Below are 19,704 nucleotides of genomic sequence, written 5' to 3'. Positions count from 1 at the left end.
TGCGAAGCCCTCTAGTGTTTTTAAAATAGAAACTTTAACAATGTTTAAGAAGTCTCTGAATGAGATATTGGGACATCATAGCTATTAGCTAAAAAATTAACCTGTTGGACTGAATGGTCTCCTGTTGCTTATTAAATTTCTTATGTTCTTTTTTCTTATGTAAAACAACTTTCTTATAGCAGAATATTACAAATACCCAGACTGGTGGAGAGGACAGCTGTTGTAAAAGATTTTGTTCCTTTATGTTTAAATATTTATTGAAGAATTCCAAAAATGACAGAAGGCAAGACAAGAAACTGGAATGAAAATATATTTTGTCTAAAAAGGCAAACCCTAAAACAACCAGACCAGTCAGACAAGCTGGGGAAGAAGCTATAAAATCCAAAGAAAGCAAAAAAATCGAAAAACTGGACTCAAGATCAAAAAAAGTTGCTGTTCCCTCTGCAGCTTTGGCTTAAGTATTGCTGGGATGCTTCGCCCAGCTGCAAGGTTAGGTGGCACTGCCCCTTGAGGTTCTACAAAAAGGAAACGGGGCAAAGAACCTAGAAAACTAATACAAAGAATCCTAACATAAGAAGAAACAAAAATAACTAATTAACAATACAATATTAAATAACTAAAACACAGAAAGAACAAAACTAAAAACACAATTAATAACATAACATAACAAATAATATTCAATACATATCAAAAACATTAAATAAAAAACATGTGCAATTGCCCTAGCTGAGCCATGACAGTGGACTGCACGTGTTCTTCCGGTGTGTTCTTAGGTTTTACTCGGAGTATTCTGATTTTCCTTCCACATTCCTAAAGACTTGCAAATAAAGTTAACTGGTCTTTCCAAATTGGCCCTGTGTAGGTCCAGGTGTGTCTGGTTTACTGTGGTCTGCCATCCTGATCAGGACTATCTTATATTACGTGTGCAGTGCTGTTGGATCAATTCTGATTGCCTGCAGCCTTAATATTGTTTAAGCAGATATAAGAATCAAATGTTATATAGGCTGTGTGGTCACACATCTTTTAAAGAAACTTGTTTTTTTTTGTTTTTTTTGGTAGGTGTCATCAGTCTGACTACAGAAGGTAAAGTGTTTGCCTGGGAAGATGGCACACTGACAATCCCATGTCACTATGATAAGATGAATTATAAATCCCACATAAAATATTTGTGTAAGGGCTATTACTGGAACTCTTGCTTAATTGTAGCACAAACTGTTGATCAAAGTACTGAGTCCAAAATAACAATACACGATAACAAAGAAAAAGGAATTTTCACCGTCACACTGAACAGACTGAAGACTGAAGACACAGGCTGGTATTACTGTGGGATTGAAATTCATGGACCAGACAAAGGAGTGAGTCTGTACCTACAAGTCGATCCTGGTAGGATTTTACATTCTTTTCATTCAGTGGCTGTAACTGTTAAGCAACAGGACTATGCTAGAGAAGGGACTGCAGCTTTTTTTATACTGAGCCCATTCTGACACTTTTTATGATGTTTATTTATCATTATTTATGAAGTTTGTAAGTGTGTAGTGCAGACCTGGTGGTCAACATTGTTCCCTTACATACAAGTAAAAATGTCACTGTACTCTGTACATGTGGCAGTACTAATACTAATACTGTATAATATCTCCAGGGACCTGAGTTTGATTCCTGCCATTACCTGTGCGCAGTTTATTCTTTCTTTCTTTAGCAGCAGATAGTTGTGTGTGTTTGACTGAATGGCAACTCAAAACAGTAGGTGTGAATGTATGCATGACATTATCCCGTAATGGTGTCTGGTGTCTCTTCCTGTGCTCATATTATAATGATGTGACTCTAAAATATATGGATCAATACAAAGTGAGTTGAACGGAGGAGCCCATCAGGGTCACACACTTCCATCATTATAATATGTTGTAGCCTTAGTGACATTTCATCTGTGTATACTGGACTCTAGACATCTAATGCACACTTAGCGGGCTACCAGGAGATTTTCTTACAGCTTAAAAAGGTTGCTCAAAAATTGGCAACAGAATTTTTTATTGCTAGTAATTTATACAATTATTTGGAAATTCTCATGGCATAACACAATGATTTGTTATGCTATTCTTTTTCCATGGCCTCCATCAACGCAACAGTGACAGACAGAGGCAGGGATCCCCTTCTTGTAGAGGTCTGAATCCCACATTTGCAGCTGATTCTTCATTTCTGCAATAACATTCTTCCAAAGATGGCATCTTTGAACCTTTGAGTGCTACAGGAGAAAAGCTTTTTTGTGAAAGTTCATTACTGTTTCTTTCTCAACAATGCAATTATAGTCAATACAGCACAGCAAATTATGAAATTTACTGCCTCAGCTTTAAATAATGTGAGCTTTAAATATGGAATACATAGATAGGTGTGTAATGGTAACAGCTCCAAGATGGTATTATTGTTTTATATATTATGGTCGTTGGAAGGAACAGCAGGCCCACAAGTTTAATTGTTGGGGCGCCAACAAGGTCCTATCCATTTAATTGAAACAAAAGTTCAAAGAAAAAAGTGCGATTGATGGTCCCAAACAAATGAAAACTCAGGGGCCTTGTGTGAGGAACCTTTCTTGGCTGCTAAAGCCTCTCAAAGTCTAGTTGGCAAGGAGCTCCGGCCTGCGGTGCGTTCTCTTAGCAATTGACGCCTCCTCACAGGATCCACAGGAAGCAGGCTTGCAGTCAGTTGCCATCACTTGGCAATTTCCCAGCACTGTGGAGGGAATAAAAGAGAATAAGGTTTGTGCCTGAGCCCCCACTCGACCCGGGGTGGAAGTACATACCTCAGAAGACCCCAGAGGATGATCCACTGTCATGCATGTTTGACAATATGAAAAAGCTGCATCTGTGATGTAGACAAATTTAAATCTTGTTTCATGTCACCAACTGTTTATTCATCTCAACATTGTCTTTACTCACATATGCAGATTGGGGTTGATAATGTTAGGGACTACACACAAATGTGAACATACATACACACACTTATAAACATACAGTACATGTATTTTCAAATGCGCTCAATCCAATTGATTTGGGGGGTCCCTGAGTCTATGCCAGCAGCATTAAAGGTTTAAAGGTTTCTGGAAAATGTGCTTTTATTCCATATATAGAGCAGATTCATACATGTTGTAGAGGGATGGCGCAAAAGAGAGACGAAAATTAGTTGGGGTGCCAAATGGACAAATTCCCCTTTACTGTAATTTGACGGCACTTTATAAAGCAGCTCTTTTTAACAAAAATAAGCACTCACTGGCACTGCAAAGGACAGCAAGTTGTCTGGGTAACCTTCCTTGTGGCTAGTCAGGTCCAATTTGAGATGCCTCTTCCTGAGAGAGTCTCTCCATTATATAGGGTGGTCCAGATCTAATTATGCAATTTTCATTACGCTATAACTTATTAAGTTTATTAAATAGAAAATCACCCGAAAAATCCATTGAGAAGTGTGCAAACTGACAACATGAAGAATCGTCTTTGCGCCAAACTGGAATCGTCCCTGCATAAATCAAAGTCATCCAGACGATCTGGATCTGCATAATTAGATCTGGACCACCCTATATTGGCCGGACTGGAAGGGGTGGGGCTTGTTTGCACTGTCGCCCCCAAGGGGCAGTTTGTGAAGTCAATGAGGGAAAAGGGAGACAAGACTGTTAACGACAGCACCCCCTCTAGTCCCGGGGTGGTACCACATACTTTAGGTCAGCCCTGAAGGTGATCGTCAGGTGCTCATGCGTGACAGTGTTTACTTTTGTCCTCAGATATACTGTTTTAGGGAATTTGTTAAATTGTTTTTAGTAAACTGTGATGTTATACTTACTATAAATCTCTTGCAGTTTGAATTCTTTAATTATGAGAGCTTCATGTTCTTTGCAGTCTGTTTAAAGCGACATGTGCTTCACCTGATGAATTGTGATTTAGACCATAGGGTTTTACTGCTGTCTGACCTTAAACTTTGTGAACGGTGCTTCTGAAAAGTGGTGTTCCGACAAGCAAAAACACAAAAGATTTGAATGAGACTCCCATCCCGGCCATGTCTTTTATTTCGGTAAAGACTTTTACACTCAAGCTATAAAAGAAATAAGCTACAAAGAAAGGAAAGTAATGCCCTTGCTTTCTCCATTTGGCTAAGATGGGTGTTCAGGAGCACAAGGAAATTGTGAAGTCTTCCTATACAATAACCATACTAAATGTACAAAGCTGAGGTCATATTCATGCATAAACTCTCAGGTGACCAATTTCAGTTTATTTTACTTTACGTCAGCAGTCTTCTAAATCTGTTTTGCAGTGCATCACAGCCGACTAGATTAGCTGAGAGTAAGCAGAACATGCAGGCATAAGATTACAGCTTCCTTTTGGTAGATGGGAGAAGCTGAGCAAAATCACACTTTATTTATGCCCATTACTATTTAAGTACTATCTTTTATAGATATAAAAAGGCAGACATTTTTGCATAGCTTCTTTTTGTTTATATGTCAACTAGAAAACCAAAAAGGAAAACAGTTTTACATTACTTGAAATCCTTTCATTTGTAGTGTGACTTGTAGGGTTTGCCGCAGAGCCGAAACCCCAGACATAACTTTCTCAGACACAAGTCCCGGTTTAAATGAACGGCTTATTATAACACACACCTTCAACAAGCTTCTTGCACAACACAATGACGCTTCTTTTTTTATACTCTACTCCTCCTCACCTCACAGGTGAGCGTTGTCCTTTTCCAGTATTTTGCTACTTTGCATTGGAAAGTGCTTGGTTTGCTTTCACAGTATGTTCCTAAACGACTCATACAATGTTTTTGGTAAACCCCTTAAGTTAAAGCTGAAAGTCTACCCTTCAATCACATAATGATTGCTTTATTTCCAATCCATTGTGGTGGAGTACGGGGCCAAAATTATGAATATTTGTTTCACTGTCTCAAATACTTAAGGACCTGACTGTACATAACTACTTACAGTAGATAGCATGCATTATCTCTATGGACTGTGCAGTGTATTCCACACAAGATGTTTTATAAAGTGCTGGTATACTAAACGTGTAGCTCTACACATAGTGACAGAGGTCCACTTGTGTAGTCCCTCAATTCTCACCTCACGCACTTGCTGCCTGCCACATTCAAAAATAGATTTCTCAATTGACAGGTAAAAGCCCATAAACATATTAACTTACATGGGGCAGGACAACCATTAGTGCTCAAATGGTTAGTAAAATGATATTGTATGTTTAAAAAACTCCTTCTGTTGACTTACTGTGATGTATCTAGTCATATATCTGAGGCTAGGGATCTGCACTGGCAATCGGAAGGTTGCCAGTTCGAATCCCGTAAATGCCAAAAGGGACTTTGCTCTGTTGGGCCCTTGAGCAATGCCCTTAACCCTGCAACTGCTGAGCACTTTGAGTAAGGAGAAAAGCGCTATATAAATGCAAACAATTACTATTACATGTTTATCTACAGTTAAAATGGATTAGACTCACATTCAGAACACCTTCCCTAATATGTGTATAAAGATTTTACAGGGTTTAAACTCAGTTTCTAATTATATCATGACCAGTAATGGCGCACTGCCCGATAACTAGCAGTGAATCCACTTGACTTGAGTTTTCATTCCTAGTTTTCATCCTCTTTCTCTGTCTCTGTTTATCATTCGTTTTCTCAGAAGTTGATGCGCTTGCTGATTCCTGAGCAGCTCTTCTTTTCTCCACCCTAGCAGCCCGCCGCTTCTCTTCTTTCGTCGGCATCTTTTCACGTTAAAACTGATTAAGTTAGTTTTTGTGTTGCAATTACTTAGTACTTTTTTTTAATTTTTCACTTAAGCTGGCACTTAAGTCTTCAATCTGCCTCAAGAATGATTAGCAGAGGTGGTAGGGAATGAGAATGGCGCCCTTACGCATGCGCCACTGTGCGCAGCCGAGAGTTGATTCTACAATAAAATAAAATAAAAATAAAAAGAGTAATAAAAATCATCACCCCGAAAGCGGATAGTAGACGTCACGTAGTATATGTGTACCAAATTTCAAGTCAATAGGTGAAACTGTATTAGAGCTACAGGTGATTTAAAATCCTGGACAGACAAACGAACAGCCACGGTAGTGTATTATATAAGAAGATAGGCCTCCTGATACCATTTGTGGTGTCAATTCTTGAATATCTTGAAGGTTTTCAGCACATTTTCTAAATCTGCTTTTACCAGCACAATATTATTGAGAGTGGAATGCGATCTTGACTCTTCTTGGAATGACACAGAATGTCCAAACTGTCCGTCTGAGAGCACACTCACAGTATGTACAGATCCGCTCTCATTCACATTAACCACCCAGCCTTTGGGTGTCTAGGCTTTAAGAGAAAACCAGCAATCCACATTTTTTAATTCTTTGAGGACTTCTTGGCTGAAATAACACTACCATCCTATAGGCCCCCTCCGCTGTAGCTGTCTTCTACAAGATGCTCAGCAAAATTGTATTTTATGCAGCAACCAAACACATATGTACACTCCAACAAGTTAGAATGTGTACTGTGTAGTGATTTTGATGGCTGTCTTAGGATGATAAGAAAATATTGTAATATTCAAGAAGTAAAAGTTGTTTTTTTATTTTTCTGCTTAGTTAGACATTTGAAAAACAATCTTTGATGAGCATAAGCCTGGAAGGACTCAACTCACAAATGACAGCATTGACAAATGCTTTCAAAAATAAAGAGCATATAAGACTATTTGATTCTTTTTTTATGTAGATCACTGATTCATATCACAAAAAGTGTTTTTTTTGCATTCTAAATATTATTATTTTAAATTATACTTAAAAGTAGGTTTATTTTGAAGACAATGTTGAGCAAGTACAAATTTATTTGGGCCACACTTCAAACCAAGAAATTTAGCTGGGCCAGACATTTTCAGCAGCAGGTAATGACGAATTGTGACAGGATCAGGAGGAGAGGGGATTGAATAGTAAAAGAGCAAAAAGAGGCAGAAAAGCGGGCTACCTTTTATTTATTTTTTTTTTTTTGTGTCCCTGTGCATTAGGGTACCGTTTATAGTGAGGTACACCAAAATAAGAAGCCAGTTGGCATTTCTGAAGATTCTCTTAGAGAAGCAGCTCCTGTTTGTCTTATTCGATAGGTCATCACAGTATCATAGACTACTACTACCACTTCTAGACATACAACAACGCACTGCATTGTGGGTTAAATATTCCTAGGCTATGCGGAGTGTTGAATTCATGGTCTGTACTACTGTAGGAATTTATCTAGGAATTTCTGAAGGTTTCGCGAAATGTGTTTTTCTCTGTGTTTCTGGCGGGACCATGGGCTGGGCCACACGGAGTTTGCTTCTGGGCTTCATGTGGCTCGTGGGCTGCCATTTGAATAGGCCTGGCTTCATGTAACCCTGTAACAGAAACAGATGTATGGCCAGAATTAAATTTAATTCTGTGAATTTTGTGCAAAAATCTTTCTATTTTAAATGTATAATACAGTACATTTCCGATTTTTCATAAGACTGACTTACATACTGTATTTGATTAGATTGCTTCATTGCTTTTGTTGCAATATAACTAAATAATAAGTTATGCTCCAATTTACGGCCGACTGAGTTGAGGCGATTCATATTTACAGCCAAGGGCCAAAGGAAAACAATAGGATAACAATAACTAATCTCACATTGACCCTCACAGATGACCTACAGTAGCAGAACACCAGGCCATGTTCCACTGCTGTCACCTAAGGATAGGAAGATGAGGCTACAATAGGCGTGCGGTCAGCAAAACTGGAAAATTGCAAATAGAAAAAAAGCATTCTGGTCTGACAAATTTCAGTTTCCTTTGTGACATGTAGGTGGTAGGGACAGAATTTGAAAACTGTTTAACTAGTGGATTATTGCTGTTTATGGCAAGTTCATTTCTGAGGTCCCCCTGTGGCTGCAGATTTTTGTTTCAGTCGGTGTCACAATCAATGTGCCATTTTAGCAGTAATTAATGTAACTGATCGATTTGCTGGTAGTTTTCTTCTCTTATTCTACATTCAGAAAATAATGGTACTGTTGGCTAAATATTTATAAGAAATGTATAAATATTTGTATTTTCCTATTACTTTAAATGCTTTATTGCCCTTTGTTGTTTTCCTTCCAATAAAGAGTGAAGTAGACACAGAGGCAAACATCACTGAATATTGAAAAGCTTCAGTTACTTCAGTGTCAGACACACACTAACTAGCAAGGTCATCGATAAATAATGGATTAAATCTCAGTTTCAGTTTGTCATTGTTAAATTGTGACTCCCCATTGTATTAAATAAGAATGGGTCTTGTACTGGCCCCATTTGACAGCTGTCATGAACTGGGCCTCAAAGACACTAAAAAGGGCAATATCGAGTCGCGCGAGTAAAGTTTAAGAAACCCTGATTTAAATAACCGGAACACCTTGAAAAGTGGAGTGAAATCAGGATGGTGATCCTCTAAATCCAGGACAAAAACAATAAACTATTCAAATGTAACATTTATTAATGTTTGTCAAATACCAGTAAAAATTTAGAAAAGCCAGTTTTGGAATGTTTAGATTTGCACTTGTGGAACGTGGCCTGGACACAGACAGGGAGACATGATTTTAAATCACCCAACACACGTTTATTTACAATCCCTATTATTTACAGTGCACACACAACCTCAGACTCCCCCAAAGTCCAGGCCTCACAATGCCTTTGCCTCTTCAGGTCCGCCTCTACTCTTCTCCACCAAGGCTTCATCTTCTACACTCCCAGCTCCAGCCATCGAATCGAGGGAGGCAGCCCCTTTTATACACACCCTAATGTTCCAGGTGCTTCCCGATTAGCTTCCGCCAGTACTTCCAAGTGTGGCAGAAGTACCGGCTGTGCACTCCGGGTGTCTTCTTCCCTCCAGCACTTCCAAGTGTGGCAGAAGTACCGGCTGTGCACTCCAGGTGTCTTCTTCCCTCCAGCACTTCCGGGTGTGGCCGAAGTGCTGAGGGCCAGGGCTGGTTAGGCATTGGGGAGCCCCCTGGTTGCAGTGAACATGGGCTTCTAAGCTCTGTTCCCATGTCCAAAAACACCAGGGCGGTTGCCCCCTCGTGGTCTGGAGGAGACGTAATCCCTCCTCAGGTCCTTCTGGGCATCCCGGCTGAGTACCACCCCTAGCCGCTTGCCACACACTATAACAAAAGAAACTGGGCATTTTCAGCCTGCTTAATTATTGCAGGGTTTCAAATTAACTCAGAATTGGTTGAAACAAAAACTTGCAGCAACGTGGGCCCTCATATCTTGACTGAGCCCATAATGTTTCTTGCACCTGTCTAGTCTGTGCTGTTTTGTGGTTGTATTTTTCATTTACTTGCTTCAGACCTTTGGTGACCCATTAAGCAGTAACTCATCCGGATTGCCTGTCTGTGACTTTGTCCATTAATTCTTGTAGCTGCTTTTATTCTGTCTTCTTTCTTATGCATGATTGCCTTTATTGGCAAGCCAAGTTTTTTCATGCTATACCCGGAATATTCTATTTTAATAACAGCACAACATTTTTAAACCATTTTAAATCAGTTCAGGATTGTGGGAGATCAGAGCCTATACTGGTAGCACTGAGAGAAAGGTAGAGACCAGTCCTGTCCTGGTCGAGATACCAATCCTCCACAGGGCCCACAAAAACACTTCTGCAGGGCCAGTTTGAATTCACCATTTAACCTGCATATCCATAAGGGTGCTGGAGGAAAAATGGAGTTCCCAGAGGAAAGCATTCATGGACTGAGGATAATACACAGACTCCACATGGACAATGACTGAGTGGAGGACCAGCTTCACTGTAAATGGCTACAATGCATGATTGGATGTTTTTAAATGATAAAAATGGCTCATCCTGCAATTTTACCATCAGCCTTATTAAAAATAAGCCAAGCTGTCCCTCCTTCGAGTCGTGCTCAAAATTTAACTGGAGCTCATCTGTACAGATTACAAAGAAAGGAACTCAACAACATCAACTTTGTCACGCAGGCTCTGCTAGTCACAGTTAAGTGAACACTTGACAGCAATTGTGTTTCCGCACTATATTAAAATAGATTGATATTGGCAATTGTGACTTAAAAATGGCTTTCTTTTTATTTGTTAAATGATAAACATTCATGCAAAAATAGATGCTCTCGATACATGACATATTTTACTGACAGGTATGCAACACAATTTTTGAAGCACCATATTACTTTTGTGGACAAAACCTCACCATCGTTTCCTGTACGTCCCCTTTAATGTTAATGAGAATTCACCACAAAGTTATAACTCTTAACCAGCTGTCCGTTTTACAAAGAAAGTACGCGTATAAAATATAAAACAGTTTGAATTCACCATTTAACCTGCATATCCTTAAGGGTACTGGAGGAAAAATGGAGTTCCCAGAGGAAAACATACATGGACTGGGGATAATATACAGACTCCACATGGACAATGACTGAGTGGAGGACCAGCTTCACTGTAAATGGCGACAACGCATGATTGGATGGTTTTAAATGAGAAAAATGGCTCATCCTGCAATTTTACCATCATCCTTATTAAAAATAATCCAAGCTGTCCATCCTTCGAGAGACATGTAAAATGTAAAACATACACATTAACCTACCGGTCTTCAACAGAAAATCAACCTTATGCTTAAAGTATCTATCTATCTATCTATCTATCTATCTATCTATCTATCTATCTATCTATCTATCTATCTATCTGTCTGTCTATCTATCTATCATATAGTGCCTTTCCTATCTATCTATCTATCTATCTATCATATAGTGCCTTTCCTATCTATCTATCTATCTATCTATCTATCTATCTATCTATCTATCTATCTATCTATCTATCTATCTATCTATCTATCATATAGTGCCTTTCCTATCTATCTATCTATCTATCTATCTATCTATCTATCTATCTATCTATCTATCTATCTATCTATCATATAGTGCCTTTCCTATCTATCTATCTATCTATCTATCTAATCATAGTGGAATTTAAAGATGTCAAAAGAAAAAGGCACACAAAGTTGCAAAGTACAGCAATGTACCATTAATAAATAAAAAGTGTCACTTCAGAGTTGAAGCTTCTGTCTTCCTCAGTCACGGGTCTTGAATGAACAACCACTTCCAGCGTCCTCTGGGTTTTTATAGAGTGGCTTCTGAACTGTAGATGAAACAGGAGAAGGTGTTATGAACAGCACCTCCTCTCTACTCGTTGTGGTATTGCTAACCTTAGAGGAGCTTTGAAGATGTCCACTAATCACTCGTGCTTCACAGACTGGACGGAACTCCTTCATGTGTGGCCATTTACTCAGGATTCATACAAACAAATACATTCTTTTGAAATTTAGCAGAATTGGCCCAGTGGAGTGTCACTGTTTCTCTGGAGGGAGGTGATCCTATTGAGCAGAGCAGACCCTGGTAAACACTTGAAGAACTTGCTGGCTGGGGGTGTAATTATTGGAAGTGAGAATTTGCTCTAATTTACTGTGTGATGCTGATATATACAGTATGTGCATGCATGTAAACGATGTAGGATGTAACTATTTAAGTTATATCTGTAAATATCTGCAAGTGCCCTGACACTGTGTGTGGTTGTCATGATCTGGAGTTTGCTTTATATTTTTCTAACCCTTTTCCTTGGACTCTAAAAATAATGGAAATGTCATTTATAGATCAAGGAATTTAACAGCCAGATAGTGTGCAATGCTTGACGGCATTTCCACCACAGTTTAAAGGTCCGAGTCACAAAACTTCCTGCAGTTTAAGTTTATGGATAAATCAAATCATAAAACATTTTTCTTATAATTATTAAAGACCTCTCTGGTCACAAATTCTTTTCTGTTGTTCAGCTTTGTCTTATATAATAATTCTTTGCATTTATATAGCACTTTTTCTCACTACTCAAAGTGCACAGCAATTGCAGGTTAAGGGCCCAACAGAGCAGAGTCCCTTTTGATATTTGCAGGATTCAAACCAGCAACCTTCCGATTGCCAGCGCAGATCCTTAGCCTCAGAGCCACCACTCCGCCCTATACTATATTATTACAATTATATTATATCTTGCATCAGGTAAACGTAATGGTGATTTTCTGCAATTCTGTCTTTGTTATTTGGGTATTTGATCTTTTCTTGAAAATAAGAGTTTGAATTTTAGTTCAGCGTTCATAAGGGATTTGTCAGTAGATGCTTGGCTTCTGTTTTTCACCTCAGCTTTGTTTTGTTTGAACACATTATTCTTCTGGTTCCTCCATTCATATTTCCATCTCTGTAACTTTGAGTACAACTACCACTTCGAAACTGCTGTGTATCTCTTGACTATCAAAAGAATAATGTCCTTTGGTATTATTTTATTAACCATAGGCATGGGTTTGGCTGTGACTTAGACTGCCCTTTAAATTCACAACACTTCACTGACAAGTATATTTTTGCCTCCATAATGAACATGTTAGTAGTGTGATGCCAGTATCCCTGTGTGCCACTATAGCAAAGTACCAAAGTTTCAAAAAAACAAAATCCTTATCAAGGTAATGGTTTTAATAAGACAGAAAATATGTTAACAAATAAATATATTTTCTCAATAACAACATCACTTGCTTGGAAGTTGATTCTGTGAATATTACTTACGTTATTGGATACAAAGGGGGGGCATAGTGAAAGAACACAAAGTATGAAAAGAATCACTAGCTGCCTCAACAGGCCACCTATACAGGTTTAGGACCCTGTCTATAAGGTGGGCGGCTCATCCACTTACCGTGTGTCCATAAACGCAGTGCTACAAACATCCATCCATTATCCAAACCGCTATATCCTAACTACAGGGTCACAGGGATCTGCTGCAGCCAATCCCAGCCAACACAGGGTGCAAGGCAGGAAACAAACCCCGGGCAGGGTGCCAGCCCACCGCAGAGTGCTACAAACATCTAGAAATTATTTCTATAGAATGAGTTTTTTTTTTTCTCTTGTTTAAGGCCCTGGGGAAAACATTTTGCTCACTGCAAATAAAAAGTACTTTTATCCTCATGGATTCATTCATCTTCCACATTCTTAACATTGGATAAAAACATGGAGACATCTGGCTGAAGTCTTGGGATAAGACTGAATTGTACTTGTAAGAGAATAAATAGGAGCTGAGAATATAAAGGTTCAGGAGACAAGACATAGTCAAAGAACAAAGTGAAAGTCAAAACCGAAAAATCAGTACAGTAATCCCTCCTCGATCGCGGGGGTTGCATTCCAGACCCCCCCGTGATAGGTGAAAATCCGCGAAGTAGAAACCATATGTTTGTGTAGTTATTTTTATATATTTTAAGCCCTTATAAACTCTCCCACACTGCTAACATTATTAGAGCCCTCTAGACATGAAATAACACCCTTTAGTCAAAAGTTTAAACTGTGCTTCATTACAAGACAGAGATGGCAGTGCTTTTAAACAATTAAAAGAATGCAAACATATCTTCCTCTTCATAGGAGCGCCGTCAGGAGCAGAGAATGTCAGATAGAGCGCTCGCTAAGAAAAGCAAACAATCAAAAAATCAATACGTGCTTTTAAGTATGCCGAAGCACCACGATAATTTGCCATTTTGTAGAGGAGTGTCCGTATCCTCTAGGCAAACAGCCCCTCTGCTCACAGCCCCTCCGTCAGGCAGAGAGAGTGAGAGAGACAGAGAAAAGCAAACAATCAAGCACCGCATGGGAAGCATATTGTATATCATTGAGGAGTTTATTCAATATGTAATACATGCTGTGATTGGGTAGCTTCTAAGCCATCCGCCAATAGCGTCCCTTGTATGAAATCAACTGGGCAAACAAATTGAGGAAGCATGTACCATAAATTAAAAGACCCATTGTCCGCAGAAATCCGCGAACCAGCGAAAAATCCGTGATATATATTTAGATATGCTTACATTTAAAATCCGCGATGGAGTGAAGCTGCGAAAGTCGAAGCGCGATATAGCGAGGGATTACTGTAATGACAACACCAAATCCATGAAATCAAAGTCAAAAGACACACTGAAAGAGAAATACTGGAGACTAAAGAAACACAAAGTTCACAAGGTGTAATTATTTCTTGTTTTCTCTCTGCAATGTCTGAAAGAGATAAGAAGTCAGTGGTGACCTTTTATCCATTCACGCTAGTGACTTCACTGATATGAATTGTCTGGGATGTAAAAAAGGCAAAGGGCAGGCAAAGCCCCACAATTAAAACCTCCCATTAAAATCAAAAAGGCATCTGAAATGTAACAAATACATTTTAATAAGTATAGTTAAAGAAGAACAATAGAAGCTCGTGTTGTATTCCTCAGCAATAAAAATCCCAAAAAAACATTAAATTAAGAAAATGAAAATAATTAAGAAAAAAAGTCAGAAAGTGTCACATCACACCAGTAAAAAACTATTTTATTGCACACTGAGGAACAGAATTTTTACACAAGAATCAGAAATCAGTTAAACGGAGGCCTTACAGAGTATTCAGACCTGTCATTTTTTACACGATCTGTTATGCTGTATCCTTATGCTAAAATCATTTAAATTGCTTTTTTAGATATTCCATCTTTTTATTTTAAAAAAATTTGTTTTGTAAGGGAATAAATTCATGTAAATGATTTTAGCATAAGGCTGCAACATACAGTAACAAAATGTCTGAAAAGTGAAAAGGTCTGAATGCTTTCTGAAGGCATTGTAGCTAACTACAAAGACTCCCTACCTACTCAGTACCTTCACCAACATCTCATATATAAACGTCTACGCGTGGAAGTGTGTCTGTCTGTCTGTCTGTCTGTCTGTCGAGCACACAAGTGTGAGGCTACAGCATGCAGCTCAAACAGCCGTCAAGGCAGTCCCAAGTTTACAAGTAGGAAGAAGAAAGAAGTACAAGGCTACAGCAAGAAGCTGAAAGAAAGCGACTCCATCGCCAAAGTGAAACTGCTGAAGAAAGACAAACGAGAAACTTGCTTAATCGCTAATAGACAAGGGGGGCAAGCACTTCTGCAAAACGACTCTGCATTTCAATTTTTTTTCTTATGATTTCAAAAGCTCCTAGGAGCCCGGGCATTTTGCAGAATGGACTTACACAGCTAGTCTTTATATATAATACGCTACCGTGGCTATTCGTTTGTCTGTCCAGGATTTTAAATCATCTGTAGCTTGAACACCGTTTGACCTATTGACCTGAAATTTGGTGCACATATACTACGTGACATCTGCCATCCGCTTTTGGGGTGATGATTGACCTCCAAGGCTATTCCTCTTTTTATTTTTATTTTAGTATTGTAAAATCAACTCTTGGCATGGACCGTGCAATGCATGCACACGGGTGCCGTTCTCATTTTCTACCACCTTGGCTGTCTCATCCCCTACCTCTTCATATCTTAAATCATTCTTGAGGCAGGTTGAACACTTAAGTGCCAGCTTAAGTGAAAAATTAAGAAAAATGTACTAAGTAATTGCAACACAAACACTGATTTAATCAGTTTTAACGTGAAAAGATGCCGACGGAAGAAGAGAGGAAGTGGGCTGCTAGGGTGGAGAAAAGAAGAGCTGCTCAGGAAACAGCAAGCGCATCAACCTCTGAGCAAACGAATGGTAAACGTACAGAGAAAGAGGATGAGAACTAGGAATGCTCAAGTCAAGTGTATTAATTGCACGTTATCGAGCAGTGCGCTGTTACAGGTATGATATAATTCTTATGTAGTTGGTGCCGAAAGTGGAATGATCTTCCTAATTTACAGTTACAGCAAATTGGAACATGTTTTCATTCTTTTTCTTATCTACTTATATAAGAAATTGTACTATAGAAATAAAATTTTACAAAATGACAGTGATAATCCATCTGTAGTTCATATTTAAAATATATTAACCAATTTAACAAATACATAGTTAATCTATTGGTATGAATATATAGCCAATAGAATCCATTTTCTTTCCAACTGGCATTTACTCTTTGTTGGGTGTATTCACTCCACCTTTGGGATCTTTTTGGTAATGCATGTAGTAATACAATGCATTGCATTCTTTATTCCAACAGATGACGCATCACATATTATAAGTCTTGTTGAAAAATATTTACTGATTGCTGTATAACCAAGACAACATGCAAACTGACATTAAAATGTAAAGGGAATTTTAAGTTGGAAAGAAAAAAACAAGAATAATAAAGGGAGTACGAATCCCATTTGAGTCCATTAAACATTGTGATGATCGGCCCTCATTTGAAATGAGAAGGAGGTAAAGATATACTGTAGTCAAGAGTCAAAACCAGGAAAGCGGATCTAATGTGTGTCTAAGCCAAATCGCTAAACCCAGAAAACAAAGTCAGAAAACAAAGTGTGATATTTGCTTCTTTAGAAAGCACAATCACAGTATAGGGTTTGAGATGTATATGGAATCATAGATGAAGATCGATGAAGAATGCACATGTTGAGAATGGGGCCCTTGAGTGCACCTATCATGAGTGATGTTATTGGCATTGCAGACTGTTGTTATTTTCTGCTGAATTCATTGGAATTAGCCAACATCGTGTGCTTAGATTTAAATACTAGACCAATAAGTCCTTGATAAGTCAAAAAATGATTTGTTCTCTCCACACTCAGAATGCTACTAAAGAAATCTCTGTGTTTTATATGCAGTTCCTAGGCTCCTTTGGAAAAACATTGAAATCATTGTTCAAGAAGGAGATGGGGTCAGTGTCCATTGTCCTTACAATAGTACCTTCCAAGAGTACGAGAAACGATGGTGTAAAGGAGCAGAACTGGATTCCTGTAAGATGCTGGCACAATCTAACAGTCCGAGTCTTGGAAAAAACATTACTCTTATCGATAATCAGAAGCAGATGGATTTCACCGTGAACATCAGCCACCTGGAGATGAATGACAGTGGTCCTTACTGGTGTGTATTTAGCAGGAACGGAGTTACTTTTGGATCTCCTGTGGAGCTGAACGTTAATGGTGAGTTATGTTATGCTGGTTTTGGTGTTAGTGTTTTCGTAATAATGTGGGAGAGTCCTGATTTTTCCTTAATGATATCATTTAAACCATCCATCCATCCATCCATCCATCCTCTTCCACTTATCCGAGGTCGGGTCGCGGGGGCAGCAGCTTAAGCAGAGAGGCCCAGACTTCCCTCTCCCCGGCCACTTCTTCCAGCTTTTCCGGGAGAATCCCATTTAAACCATTTAACCATTTAAATCATTTAAACCTGTACATTAAATCTACAGTATATAGAGACATTGTAAGTTTGTCTGTTTGTTTGTTCAGTAGTTAATTAAAAATGACTCGATTTTCAAAAAAATGTGCACATAAATTGCTGTTGCTACCTTTTAAAATTTAGGCTTTATGGGGTATAGGGAGAAGAGGTTGTAATCTGTGCATTACGTTGCTGGATTACAACTTCTCTCTGAGTATGTCAGTTTGTCCCATTGTGGATTGTTTAGCCATTTTGTATTTCCAAAAAACAGCTTTTCCCTGTTGATTTTCACTTAGAACCTTTTCTAAGAAATACAGTATACTGCATTTATCCAACGTGGGTGTGTACTGTGTGGTCCAACCTTTAAGGAGCAATGTTCCTTTCTTTCAACCCCTTACAGAATTAATCTGTTCAACCCCAAAATGCCCTTTTTAGAGAGTTTCTCTGTTACAAATTAACATGTCAAGGTTAGCATCAATTTTGTGAAACTGTATGAGAAAGAAAACAATGTTGTTTTGCTCACCACTACTTATTATTTTGTGATATTACATCATACACTTGTTTATAAAATGATTGATGGATAGATACTATATACGTATAATCAATGGAGTGAGATATAGTCCAGCAAACAAGGTCAGTGTCGGCCTGCTCTGTGTTCGTGTAGGAATTCCATTGTACTGTGCACACCTGACAAGAAATGTGAAATAAACTTGATGACGCCACATTTTCTGTCAAAGAAAAACCTTACATTTTTGAGAAAGCCAACTCCATTGTAGACCTGCATATCAGTAATAAGTGCTGTAGAGTTAAGCCACAACACAACAGAATGAAACACAATTGTTCAGAACATGCCAAGTTGCTATTCAGAATATGGAAGAAAGAGAATGACTGAGGATGGCATTAGTAGCTGTTACTGTCTCTTGACGGCAGATATTTATTCAAGTCCGTTTCATAATGAGATGTTTATAATGTTAGGCTTTGATGCCAATATAGCCTCGTAATTTGTAGCAATGAACCACAGCCCTGCAGCCCCCCTATAGCTGATCTTACACAGTCCATGGATTCAGTTATTCAACAAGCCATCCAGTTTATTAGTGTGGTATTAAACATGTGCCTTTTGAAACCTCTGTAAACCAGGAAATACTACAAAGGAGCATTTATGGTTCCATCCCAGCAATTATGATATCCAGTCATACAACTCATGAGAGTGAAAAATGAATAGAGAGATATTGTAGATGACTGATGGAACACTTGCACTTCAGCCAGAATTGACAAAAAGATCAACATTTAGAAAACACAGTAACATTTGCTTTCTTACTTTACCCCATTCCACAAATATACTAGGACAAGGACAGGTACTTTGACTAATCATATACAGTATATTTTAGTTTATATTATAGTTTTTCTGCTTCACTCATAAAGCACTAGCGGTAGTGGGTTTACCTAATGGTGGATCTGATGAGACTGCCAATGGAGCTAGAAAATAGCAAAGATCTCTATAGGGTGGTCCAGATCTAACTATGCAATTTTCATTACGCAATAACTTATTAAGTTTATTATACAGAAAATCACCCAAAAAATCTCGGACCATCGAGAAGTGTGCGAACTGACGACATGAAGAATTGTCTTTGCGCCGAACTGAAATCGTCCCCACATAAATCAAAGTCATAGAGACGAACTGGATCTGCATAATTAGATCTGGACCACCCTGTATGTAAATAAATTGAGCAGAATTGGTTAGTAAACCTCAAAAGCCTGAAGCTGGTTTGACAAAGGCAACAGCAGGGAGAGTCATTAGGTAGAGTGAAGGTTTTCTCTGTTCCACTGGGCATGTGTGTATGAAACACACCATTCCTGGAATATTTTTTTTTAGTAATTGTATTAAAATCAATCACTGGTCACATGAATGAATATGAATATGTGAAGAAGCAATCAGTTTTAGTCTGCTCTTGTTTTCAGAGTGAGGTGGAAAGAGGATTATAAATAAATATAACTAAATGTGTAGCTGCACAGTAAGCACAAGAGGAGTCACACCGCACAATGGTGTGGACAGATTTACAATGTACACTCCCTCATGAACTTAGAAATGAAGGTGCCAGAGTGGTTCTTCAGAGCAGTGCCATAGAACCACTGATTTGGTTCCCAAAAGACCCATCCATCCACATGATGGTTCCAGAAAGAACCTTTATTTATTTACATTCGTAAAAGGCTCCATACGGTGAATAAACATGAATAGAAGGTAACAGATTTGTGAAATGCCAGTGGTTCATGATTTTAAAAGGACTTTTGCTACTCAGGTAGAGTAACACAAGTAAAGTCCAGGTTTTCTTAATCTCTTAGTGTCCTGCTAGACAGCCCACCATACATTAAAGATTATTTTTTTTTTCTTAAGATGAGGAAGTCTTTAAAGCACAAAAAAACAACTGCATAGGCAAAGAAGTCTTACCAGAATGAAATGGTGCTTTGTCAAGCCATGGTGCTACAAGGAACCATACAACCCAGTCAAGAACACTACTGTATAGTGC

At 38.5% G+C, this 19,704-nt stretch overlaps 1 protein-coding gene across 2 annotated transcripts in view; it reads left to right on the top strand.

Annotated features, from left to right (window-relative positions):
- Positions 1-19,704, top strand: part of LOC120529690 (CMRF35-like molecule 8) — a 43,699-nt gene that overhangs the window by 8,601 nt on the left and 15,394 nt on the right. For both annotated transcript variants that reach the window (XM_039753736.1, XM_039753737.1), the window contains exons 2-3: positions 1,060-1,383; positions 16,624-16,941. In XM_039753736.1, the coding sequence (XP_039609670.1) occupies positions 1,060-1,383; positions 16,624-16,941 (642 nt within the window). The remainder of the gene's footprint in view (positions 1-1,059; positions 1,384-16,623; positions 16,942-19,704) is intronic.

This window comes from Polypterus senegalus, chromosome 5, assembly GCF_016835505.1.
Source record: "Polypterus senegalus isolate Bchr_013 chromosome 5, ASM1683550v1, whole genome shotgun sequence".
Taxonomy (NCBI): Eukaryota; Metazoa; Chordata; class Cladistia; order Polypteriformes; family Polypteridae; genus Polypterus; species Polypterus senegalus.
This window is presented reverse-complemented; position numbering and strand designations above follow the sequence as displayed.